Source organism: Lynx canadensis, chromosome E1 (assembly GCF_007474595.2).
Source record: "Lynx canadensis isolate LIC74 chromosome E1, mLynCan4.pri.v2, whole genome shotgun sequence".
NCBI classification, from domain to species: Eukaryota; Metazoa; Chordata; class Mammalia; order Carnivora; family Felidae; genus Lynx; species Lynx canadensis.
In genome coordinates this window covers 4189360-4201516 of record NC_044316.2, presented here as the reverse complement: position 1 = coordinate 4201516, position 12157 = coordinate 4189360, and the positions used below count along the sequence as shown (strand labels likewise).

The 12157-nt window shown below is 55.6% G+C and overlaps 1 protein-coding gene across 10 annotated transcripts in view; it reads left to right on the top strand.

The window, feature by feature from the left end:
- The window catches only part of GAS7 (growth arrest specific 7), a 201908-nt gene that overhangs the window by 174589 nt on the left and 15162 nt on the right, over window positions 1–12157 (top strand). For all 10 annotated transcript variants that reach the window (XM_030295012.1, XM_030295013.1, XM_030295022.1 and 7 more), the window contains 2 exons: window positions 1841–1915; window positions 6281–6359. In XM_030295012.1, the coding sequence (XP_030150872.1) occupies window positions 1841–1915; window positions 6281–6359 (154 nt within the window). The remainder of the gene's footprint in view (window positions 1–1840; window positions 1916–6280; window positions 6360–12157) is intronic.

The window sequence follows — 12157 nt, the reverse complement described above, 5'->3', positions numbered from 1 at the left end:
ATCAATCTTTGCGGTTTTTTGTTTTTGTTTTTATGTATTTATTTATTTATTTGAGACAGAGAGAGACAGGGCATGAGCAGGGGAGGGGCAGAGAGAGAGAGGGAGACACTGAATCCGAAGCAGGCTCCAGGCTCCAAGCTGTCAACACAGAGCCTGACGCGGGCTCGAACTCACGGACCGTGAGATCATGACCTGAGCCGAAGTCGGAACGCTCAAACCGACTGAGCCACCCAGGCGCCCCTCAAATCTTTGTTTTATGACCCATGAAGCTGGTAGGGAATGAGCAGAGCTCATAGCTCAGGTGCGAAGAAACAATGGTATAAAATACAGGAAAAGGCCGGGCACCTGGTGACTCAGGTGGCAAAGCACCTGACTTCGGCTTAGGTCACGATCTCATGGTCTGTGAGTTCGAGCCCCACGTCGGGCTCCGGGCTGACAGCTCGGAGCCTGGAGCCTGCCTCAGATTCTGTGTCTCCCTCTCTCTCTCTTCCCCTCCCCCACTCATGCTCTGTCTCTCTCTGTCTCTCAAAAAATGAATAAACGTTAAAAAGAAAATTAAAAACAGCACCACCACTGTGTTGGCAGATAAGCGGGATCTGCCCTTTGAGAACACTCTGGTCTTCCGCGGGGAGTGCAGACTTTTCTCGGCCCGCCGGGGTCTGCTAGGGAGACAAGTCTGCGAGAGTGGAGGTGCCCGGGTAGAGCGTGCTGGGCCGGGTGGTTTGCCGTGGCCGTGGCCTGGGGCGGATGGGCGGGTGGAGCCGGGGCCCCTGCCTGGTGTGTGCCATTGACCTCGAGAAATCTTCGGAGACGTGAAGCTAGGGGTGTGCCGTGGTCAGATCTGCTTTCGAGAGAGGTGTGTTGACCGCCGGCTGGGGGCTGCAGACTGGCCCCCCGCCCCGGGTCACCCTGGGGAGGGCAGAGCGAAGGCCAGGAAGTGACGGACCAGGAGACAGACTCCAGCCGGCCCCCGGAGGCGGCCGGAGGTGGAGGTGAGAGCAGAGCCTGGAGAGGAGGAACATGGCTATTGGTCTCTCAGGCCAAAGCAGAAAAGGATTCTTGCTCAGAATGATGCCACGGGGCTCAGTCAGGCCCCCCGTTTCCACATCGCCACACCCTTGGGCCATCAGCTTCGAAGCCGCTGGGAACGAGTGCCCCAGCCCCTCAGAGCATCTCCGGGGCCTTCCTGTTTGCCCAGCGACGGGCCCGGGGCTCCTGAGTGGTGGCCCCTGTCCCCACACGGCCAGAGGACCACTCAGGCGGTGAACAGTGCCTTTGACGACACTTTAACACCATGTGCCAGATAATACGGAACACTCCCCAGAGAGTTGCCTTGAAAGTGTGTCAAGGGCCCGCCCTGCTGAAAGCAAAAACCAAGGCAACTTCCCTCTCTAGGGAACTGGAATCAGCCACATGCTCGGGGCACTGCCTGGTTTCCATGGAAATCCCTGTGCCCTGCAGCTTGACGGTTAGAGGCACTGGGGGCTGGACGGAGGTGAGGACCACCGGGCACGCCTGTGGGCATCACAAATTACATTCACCCATCTGAAGGCCTCCCGAGTGCCCAGCCCCGGGTTGCGAGCCGTGTGAACGACAGCCCAGCAGACAGCTGGGAACATCCCATCTCACAGAAGAAGAGACAGAGGTTCAGAGAAGTTTGTTCCTTCAGCAGATAGTTGGGGAACCCCTGCCGTGTGTCAGCGGAGGGACAAGAGCCCCGAACTGTCAGAGCGTCTGGTCTAGCGGGTTCCTTTACAGAGTTTACAAGCGGCCGGTCAGCGGGTCAGACCCGCAGTCTCGCACCGGGGAGCTGACGGGTTGGGTTTTCTCCGTTTTGCAGGATAAAGATTGAAGAAGAGTATGCGAAGAACTTAGCTAAGCTCTCTCAGAACTCCTTGGCTGCACAGGAGGAAGGGTGAGTGGGGAGGGACAGGGGGCAGGAAGTGGGGGGTGGATTCCTCTTTGCATCGCTGATCGCTGCCGTGGCCTCCCCTAAACGGGGAAGTCTGCCAGGCCTGGCTCAGGCCGGGCACCCGCGACCCCCGGTGTGCACATCCATACTTAAGATGGGCCCTTCTACACTCCCCCGTGACCGAGGGCCTCCCACCAGATGCTGGAGTATATCAGCACCCCCTTGCCCCCGAATCGAATCCCGTCTCTGAGGACAGGCTGAGAAGAAACTGAGGGGGTGGGTGGGGAGACGATTCTGTACCCGGCCCCATTGGTTAGAGTTCTCTCTGGCGGGCTCCCCTCCCTCTCCAGTTTTGACAGTCCTGCCCTCCTTGGGCGGGGCCTGGGCTCGGGGAGGCTCACCCACACCCTCCAGGCCCCAGAAGCGTCCCTCCTGAAGGAAGAGAGTAGTCTACTCTGCGTGTCCCTTAACAAAGAGTTTCAGCCCGTGGGTGGGAACGTGAAACGGTGCAGCCGCCATGGGAAACTGTTAGCACCTCAAAATACTGAACAGAATGGCCCCGTGACCCGGCAGTTGCACTCATGGGTTTATACCCAATAGAACTGGAAACAGATCCTCGGACGAATCTGTGTATATGTGCGTGTCCGTACATATGGACAGATCCGTACGTGGACGATTAGCATATTGGGTACATCCCCATTGCATATATGGATAAGTGATGGAATGTTATTTAGCCACAGGAAGGGATCAAGTCCTGATCTGTGTGCTGCCTCGTGGATGAACCTGAAAAACATTATCCTCAGTGGAAGAAGCTGGACAAAAAGGTTGCATGTTGTAGGATTCTGTTTATGTGAAATGTCCAGAATAGGGACATCCACAGAGACAGAAGGAACGTGGCTGGTTGCCAGGGAGTCCCTGTTTAATGGGTACGGGTTTGGGCTTTTTGTTTTTTGTTTTTTCTTAATTGTTTTAAATGTCTACTTTTGAGAGACAGAGAATGCGATTGGGGGAGGGGCAGGCAGAGAGGGTGACACAGAATCGGAAGCAGGCTCCAGGCTCTGAGCCATCAGCACAGAGCCCGACGCGGGGCTCGAACTCACGGACCGTGAGATCATGACCTGAGCCAAAGTCAGATGGTTAACCAATTGAGCCCCCCCAGACCCCCCAGGTACGGGGTTTCTTTTTGGGGTGTGCATTCATTTGCTTGGACTGCTCTCACACAATACCAGAGACCTGGCGGCTTAAACAATAGAAATTTAATTTACTGTGGTTCTGGAGACTGGCAAGTCCAAGATCAGGGTGCCAGCAGCTTTGGTGAGACCTCTCCTCTAGAGTTCTAAGTACGGCCTTTTCTGGGTGTTGAGGCTTTCTGGTGACTCTTCCTACAAGGACAGGAACCCAACTGGGCCAGGGCCCGACCCCTTACGACCTCCCGTAACCTTAATTACTTCCTTAGAGGCCCCATCTACAAATAACAGCCCCGCTGTGGATAGGGAGCTTAGGGCCTCAACATACGAATTTGGGGGTGGGGGGGTCCACAAACAGTGCATAACAGGGGGATACAGATGTTTTGGAACAAGGTAGAGGGTAGTGGTTGAACAATGTGGTCACCGTACGAAATGCCCCGCAGGTGACTTTCGCCTCGGGAATAAAGAACACCAGGCTCGGGAGGTTAGAGGCAAAAGGTTCCCCCCGAGGTCTCTCCCGCCGGTGAGGTCTATGTCGGGGCCCCTTCTGCAAGGGGAGGTGAGCCCCGAGGAAGGGGGACGCTGTGTCGTGTGTGGTTGTGGTCGGCAGACGGCTGCAATGTTGAACAAGTCCAGATCTGCCTGCGTGGCTTGAGGCCTTCAGGGGATGGGCCGTGCCAACCAAAGGCGGCTTTGATTGCGGTCTCTGCGTGGGCTCGTGGTGCAGCCAAGAGGCCGCCTCTACAGGCCTGTCACTGGCCTGGTGGGCACAGGGTGGCCCTGGGGGGTCAGGGGCTCCTCTGCAGACAGAAATGAGCTTGCCCCGGTGGCCCCCTCCTGGCCCAGGCACTGGGCTCGAGACGGCATCGTCGGGGGGAGTGGGGAGTCGCCCCTCCGACCTGGCAGGGAGGTTTTCCTGGACATCCCCGTGCCCTGCAAACCACAGTGCCGATCCGGAACCTTCCGGCTGCCGCCTCCTCGGCCTGGGCTAGTGCCAAGGACACTCCATCCTGCCAACACGCTCAGCAGCATATGCTCCCAGCTGCACGAGCCAGGCCCTCGCCACCACCCCTTACATGCACTTGCTCACACACACGGATGCCGCACCCCTGCCCACGGGCATGACCGCGTGCCCTGTCCCCGTGCACGCACACGCACACGCTCCTTCCGGCAGGCACCGTGGGGTTGTGGCGGGGTGGTGAACACGTGGGCCCCGTCCTAGGAATTTGGGGCAGGCCAGGAAGGTGCTGGCCCCCATTAGACTCCAAGAGGGTACGTGCACGTTGGTAGAGAGGCAAGATCGGATTGTTTATTCTGCCTGCAGTTTTTTTTTTTTTTTGTTTTTTTTTTTTTTCCCCTCTCGCCTGTGTGGAAAGGAAATGGGATTTGTGTCTTTTCTGGTTGGTAATTGCACCAGTAACCTGCGTTCCGATTTGGCATATGCCTCGGACTGGATATTGCAATGGAAACACATCTCAGGTTTGATTTCTTTCATTGACCTCTCATCAGATGGAAAAATCAGTCTTCAAGTGAGAGCATTTTCTAAATTGCTTTTTTCTCAATTGTGAAGGTGGCTCCGGATGGCGGGGGGGGGGAGCGGGGGGGGTCTGGGGGAGGGTATCTGCTCAGACGGGCCCAGCCGCGTGTTCACAGGGGCGTCCGCCCAGCTTTGGGTGCCCAGCCTGGAGGTGGGGCCGAGGACCTTGTCCTTCCCCACAGCCGGTGACCTTCGCAGGCCACTAAAGCCGTCACCGGTCAGTGACTGACCTCACGGTCTGCCCACGATAGACTTACAAACTCCGCACCAGCAGGGCCTTTGTGGCTTCTGGGCTCTCGTTTGTAGGCCCGTGAGCAGCTCGGTGCAGGGACGGCTCCTGTCAGCCCGTCTTTGAGTTCCTGCTCCCCCTGGGCCTGCTTTTGTGCAGTCCCAGCTTTCACTGTAGATGTGCTGCGTCCTGACTTCATTCGCATGCGTGGTGTCGGGTCAGGGTCGACATTTCTTCTTTTCCCCGTGGCTCTACAGTGGTCTCCACACCATTTATTGAAAAGACCATCCGTTCCCCACTGAGATGCTGTGTCTGCTTCTGGACCTCGCGGTCTGTTCCCCTACCCGCCAGCAGCTCGGACCGTCATTTCTCACCCCTGCTCTTCCCTGGGGGGGCTCCGCTCCCCAGCCAGGGCCACCCGAGGGACTCCTAGATAGGATTGGTCGGTCGTTTCCCGTCACGCCCGCTCGGCCTGAGCCCGTGCCACAACCACACAGGCCTGGGCTGTGACCAGAGGGACTCGTTCTCAGCTGCCGCTGGCCCCGCTCAAAAGCCGGGAGCCGCGTGCCGTGTCACTCGAGCTCAGTTCTTTGGAGGAAAATGGCTCTTTGATGCAGTTAAGTGACCTGAACAGTCTGGGGCGGGCGGGGGGAGGTCTCCAGCAAGGACGCAGGGGCATCACCTGAAGGCCGGCAAGGCTCAGGAGCTCCAAGGAGTGGAGAGTGGGGCCTGGGGGCCACATGTGAAAGCCCTGAGGACTTGGGGAGATGCTTCTGTTTGAAACATCTCCTTGGAGCGGAAAAGGGATTCTGCCGTTCTCCGGGAAGGTGTGGGCGGCGCCAGAGGTCACAGCCCGGAATCAGGACCGGCAGGAGCCACGCCTCTTGAGGATGGGGACGGAGAGCCTTCCCTGCTGCGTGGGCGTCCGTGAGCCGTCCCTCGGCACAGGGGTCCGTCTCTGGCCTCCTTGGAAGTCAGGCCGCTGGAGGCTTGCCCGCAGGCAGGGCTGTGTGGCACCTTGTGTTTGAGATCCGCTTCTCCCTGAGAACGTGGCTGGTCTCCCTTGGCTGACCGGCAGGCCTTTGCACCGCCCGTTAGTGAACCAGGGATGGGCACTGGGGGGGACGCACGGGGGGCAGTAACAGGCAGGTGTCAGGGCCCGCCCTGCAGCTGTGCCCCACCTTCCTCTCTCATCTCCCCCCGATTCTCTGAGCTCCGGGTGTTTCCCGGCTTCACCGGGCCCCCGGGCTGGAGCGCGCTGCTCAACGGGCGTTTTCTGCCCCGCCACATTCCGTCTCGGGCGGGCTCCACGTCGAGACCCGCCGTCCCCGCCGCCCAGGAGGGGCTGAGATCTCCGATCCGAGGGCAGCGTGGCCGTCCGGGGTCTGGGTCTGACAGTCCTCTTTGGGTTGCAGCTCCCTGGGAGAAGCGTGGGCCCAGGTGAAGAAGAGCCTCGCGGACGAGGCGGAAGTTCACCTCAAGTTCTCCGCCAAGGTAAGCTGTCCGTCCCCGCGGCCCCTCCGGGCTGGCGGTCTGCCGCCGTGTGCCGCCGAATGGCTCACAGTAGCCTCTCCAGCGTGTGCTGTCGGCCCCTTTCCGTGGTGTAGATTTCCAGTGGGGGCAAGAGAGTCCCCAGAGTTGACCATCATCAGCCAGTGTGTCCATTGTCCCCGTGCAATGGCGTCGGTAGCCGTTAGCGCCCGTCAGGAGCATTGAGAAGAGTAAAAGGTTCATAAACGCTAAGTATTTGGTTGGTGCCTTTGTTTCTATTTTTTTGTTGTTGTTGTTTTTTTTTATTCTTGCAACTCTTATTTTTTATTTCGTATTTTCTTTTTTAACTATTTTTTAATTTACATCTAAGTTTATTTATTAAAAAAATTTTTTTTTAATCTTTTTTTGCGGGGGAGGGGAGGGAGAGACAGAGCACGAGCCGGGAAGGGGCAGAGAGAGGGAGAGACACAGAATCCGAAGCAGGCTCCAGGCTCCGAGCTGTCGGCGCAGAGCCTCACGTGGGGCTCGAACTCAACAGACTGTGAGATCACGACTTGAACCGAAGTCGGATGCTTAACCGACCGAGTCAACCAGACTCCCCATTACCTTTGTTTTCAATATGATTTGTTAAGTGTAGATCATGTTTAATTTTTAACACCGGCCATCTTTAACAAGCGGCTCACGAAATTTCTACAAATTCTGCCGAACTGCCCCAGCACACCTCTGTGACGTGTGAGAGTGGGTGCCCCAAAGTTCCTCAGGGGACCCCCCACTCTCACTTTGCTGGGCTGTCAGAGGAACATGTGTGCATGTTCTTGCTGTCAGGAGAGGCTAGACTGCGCCACGGGGAGGATTTTTTGGTTTTTTGTTGTCACACTAGGTGGCTGACCCTGCTTTTGTTTGGTCCTACAGAATCTAGCACCATGACCTCGAGGGCAGCATGGTTTCTGCCCTCAGTACTCAGGGTGGTGTCGGGCACACAGTAGATGCTTAATAAATATTTTCTGAAAGTAGTGAACGAACAGGGACAACTGACTTGCTCCTTCTGACACCCCCCCATCTTTTTAAGCCCTACTTTCTCTCTGGATTTCTCCGTGTTTCCAAATGACCCTATCCCCCACCACCATGCCATCCCCCCTCACCCCCAGCTCATATCTCCAGTTCCTTTTAAGGCTCTCACCTACTCTTCAGGGGAAAAGTAAACCAAATGTCTGAAGTGAAATAATTCATACTAAAGTGTGCATGACTGATAGGGCTACCCACTAACATGGTTGCCTTTTATTTTTTTATTTGTTTATTTTTAACATGGTTGCCTCTTAAAGTGTTTATCTTTGAGAGAGAGAGAGAGACAGAGAGAGAGAGAGAATCCCAAGCAGGCTTCACATTGGTAATATGGAGCCCACCGTGGAGCTTGAACCCACAAACCGTGAGATCGTGACCTGAGCCAAAACCAAGAGTGGGACACTTAACTGACTGAGCCACCCAGGTACCCTGGATGGTTACCTTTTAAGGGAAGAGAGGCTGTTCACAGTGGCACTGTTCCCAGTGACCTCTGCCTCCTGGGGTCCACACCCTTCCCAGTTACCAGTCAGACACGGCAGCCCCGTGAGGACCTCACACAACGCATTTAAACTCTGAGCCCCTGAACACGAAGGGCACGCTGCCTCCTTTACTGTAACGTGAAGATAGCATCTCCCTAAGGCGACTGTTCTTTGACTTCCACACTCAGCACTTGATTGCCTCTGTTCTCCAGCGCTCTCCTCATAGGAATTGGGGTCCCCCAGGGATGCGCGCTGTTGCAGGACCCAAATCGGCTTTGTACACACCTCGCCATCCCACCCCGTGATGGTCCCCTGCACCCACAGGGCGGAATTCGTGGCTCAAAACAGCGAGGACGCACGCAGGGGCTTTATAAAGAGCTGGGGCGGGAGGGAGAAACTGTTACCAGACTCCCCGCTTCTGAAGGATGTTAGCGCCCTGAGACTCGGTTGACCCCAGCTGTGAGTGAGACCTTCTGGGCTCCCGGCGAGTAACACCCTAACGCACCGCACCGAGCGCTTTGCAGGAAATTTGCCCGGCGAGCGTGGGGGAGGGCGCTCCACCAAGTACCTTTTTTTTCCTGCCTCGCGTGCAAAGCAGTGAGTTCTGTTCAACCTGCGTGTAGGGCGAGGTCCGGAGGAGTCCCGAACCCAGGAGCTTCTGTCCCCGTGGACTTGGGCTGTACCACCGGCCCGGCACGTGGGCGTGCTCACCAACCCCAAAGCTCTCCAAACCCTGTAATTTACAGATTATTTTGGAAGTGTGATCACTCAGGCACGATCGCTCATTAGCTGAATCTCCAGGCCCCCTTCCCTCCCCGGGGGATGGTCGGGATGTTTTAAGTCAGGAGTTGACGAAGCAAGGCTGACTTCACTCCGTGCACCCGATGGGGGGGTTTGTGAAGAATGCCCACGAAACGCACATTTTCTATGAGAGCCGCTGGTGGCCTTAGGCAATCACAGTAGCAGCCGCATGGTCGTATGGTTATATCCAAGAGGCTCCAAGGATTTATCTCTCCGCCATGGGTCATATGGCTTCAAATGCCCGAAACCCATTTTGCCGTCTGCTCCAGAGGGCTCATTGAAATTCCGCTCTGAATATTCCATGTCAGGGGCAAGAGCTCTTTAAAAAATGCAATTTTGTCTCTGCTTCAAAAATAAATAAACGTTAAAAAAAATTTTTTTAAAGGGGCACCTGGGTGGCTCAGTCGGTTAAGCGTGCCGACTTTGGCTCAGGTCGTGATGTCTCGGTCCATGAGTTCGAGCCCCGAGCCTGTTTCCGATTCTGTGTCTCCCTCTCTCTCTGACCCTCCCCCGTTCATGCTCTGTCTCTCTCTGTCTCAAAAATAAATAAACGTTAAAAAAAAAAAAAGCAATTTTGTTACGGCAATCTCTCAGGCTTTGCTAGTCTGCCGGCTTAAGCCACAGCTGATAGCAACAGGCCGCGAAAGAAAGAAGATTACTGTGTACAAAAGGAAGTTAGACCTGGCTTCAGCCGAAGAAGGGAAAATAGAGAGGTTCCTTCTGATGGAAGAAAATCTAATCATGCAGCAGAGGCCATGCACTGCAGACAGAAGCTCTTAGGCGGGGGACAGTGGGAGTCAAGAGACACGAGTCTTACGTCCGTGCCATCGCTCACAAGCGTTGTGACCTTGGGCGAGTCTTAGCGTCTCTGGGCTTCCCTTTTTTTTCACGTGTGACCTGAAAAGTTTGGACCAGCTCAGTGGCTTGAAACGTACTTGAAACTTGTTGGAACTTACTCCCGCGGGAATGCATTTTACACGGGCAGCCAGAACGCACAGGTACCCGTACCCAGCTAGCCACACACGTGCGTGGCTGAGACCAATGTTTCACAAAGGCGCACTTGTCCTGTCTGAAATGCACGGATGTGTCCTGTTCCTGTCTGGTCTGTCCTCGTCAGAAAGCTGGTCCTGACGCTAAACTGATCTCAGAAGTCTCAGGAACCCACCATTCGAAAAGCACAGGACCAGATAGTCTGTGACATCCCTTCCGACTTGTGATTTCTGTGATTGTCTTCCGACGTGGAGGCGAAAGACAGGAGGGGCTGGCCAAGAGTTCCAGGGTTCTGGAAAGGCAGACAGTGGCTCCAGGGGCCTGTCCCACCCGAGACAGCAGGGAGGTCATGAGGACAAATGTCCAGGAAGGCCTTCCACCATCTGGATAGACAGAGATGCTCAACAGTTAAGAATGAGTATAAGAGGACACTCAGCCAGAGTTCTTAAAGAAAGAATTAGCCTTTTTTTTTAATGTTTATTTATTTATTTTGAGAGAGAGAGTTGGAGGGGCATAAACAGAGAGAGAGAGAGAGAGAGAGAGAGAGAGACAGAGGGAGAATCCCAAGCAGGAGCCCACTGTGGGGGCTCGATCCCACGGACCATGAGATCATGACCCGAGCTGAAATCAAGAATCAGACGCTTAACCGACTGAGCCACTCAGGGGGCCCCCAAAAAGTTAGTTTTTTAGGGGCCCTTGAGTGGCTCAGTCGGTTAAACGTCTGTCTGACATCCACCCAGGTCGTGATCTCATGGTTTGTGAGTTCGAGCCCCACAATGGGCTCTGTGCTGACAGCTCAGAGCCTGGACCTTGCCTCGGATTCTGTGTCTCCCTCTTTCTCTGCCCCTCTCCTGCTCATGCTCTGTCTCTCAGTCTCTCAAAAATAAATAAATGTTAAAAAAATTTTTTTAAATTAGTTTTTTTAAAAGCACTTAAGATACAGGAGAATCCATGGGTCTCTATGGGATTGCCTATGGATGACAACCAGTGGCCTTATGTTTCCAGAAAGTCCTTCGAAATCTGGGGAACGGATTTTGCTGTATTGGCAGGTTCTTGGGCCCCTCCCCCAGACCACAGAACTAGGGGTACTGGAGCCCAGGATGAATGTTGAAAACACCCTCAGGGGGTCGCTCCTGGGCACATGGAAATCTGGAAATCAATTCCCTTTGTAGGCCCTGGGAAAGAGACCCCAGAGTTACCGAGTGAGCAGGCTGTTATCCCTCATAGACCCCCAGTCGGGGGCAGGTTCCTACTACGAAAGCTAAGTTTGGCTACTCCTTCCCTGATCTGTATGGAAAGGGATCTACGCAGTCCTCAGTGGCTGCTCTCAGGCGTGAAGCATTTTACAAGCTGCCACCAGATGGGGGTGTTTTCCTCTGCAAGGCAACTTCAAGGGGCACAGAAAATTCATAGGAAGCCTTTACAACTCACAGCAGGGGGAGAGGGCTATTTGGATGGCCTGCCCTCTATTAGCCTTTAAAGGTCATCTGACCACAAAGGTGTCACCTTCTGCCCCTGGGCATTGGGCACTGAAGATTTTGCCATTCTCCCCGGTAGTAAAGGGGCACCTGGCCCGCATGGGCTCCGACCAGACCCTGCGGACACAGTGGGGGCAAAGCCAGCAGGGCCTCTGCCCTCTTGGAGGTCACAGTCCCGAGTATTTGGTGGCTTAGAGCTGCAAACGCCCAAGGCCTGAGGTCTCCAGAGAAAGAGACAATGTAGCCAGAGCCTGGTGAAGAGGAAGAGAGAGAAGTGACAGATGTCCAGTGTTGGGAGGTCCTGTGTCCAGGATGGTTCAGCTGTGCTTTTCAAAGGCACTTCTGGGACAGGTGCAGGCCGAGGGACCCTGGAAGGCCGTCAGGGGGGCCCATCAGAGGTTGAGTCAGGGGCTTCTGGGAGGCTGAGTGCTGAATCTGGGGGGAGGACTGCTCTGGGAGGCTGAGCCTGGTGGGGGGGGAGCTCCAGGAGGCTGAGTTGGGGGGGGGGGGCAGAGGAATGAGCCAGGCGGGGGCTCCGGGAGACTGAGTGGAGGGGTGAATGAGACTCTGAGAGTGTGAGTCCTCTGGGCTCTGACTGTGGCTGCAACAGACCCACACCGTTCACATCAAACCCCCTCATCAAACATAACCTATGTTCACACACACACACACACACACACACACACACACAAGTAAAATCTCTCCTGAAGAGAGTGGAGTAGGGAAAAGGGAAGGAATAAAAGAGAAAGAAAAAGCTCGAAATACCCCCGTCACCCAGCGCCTCTCTGGCCCTTGAAGGGCGAGGCCGGCCCCTTCTGGCGGGAGGGTCCGTGCACCTGTCCCCATGCAGGCGGGAGGGGTGAGGAAAGCCTTCCTGGGCGCAGCTGTGAGCTTCTCCCAGCCTCCAGCGGCTCCCACCGGGGCTTCCTCGGGCTCTGAACTGTGTCCAGACCACCTTTGCGGTCCCAGCGCCTGGCACGTAGCAGATGTT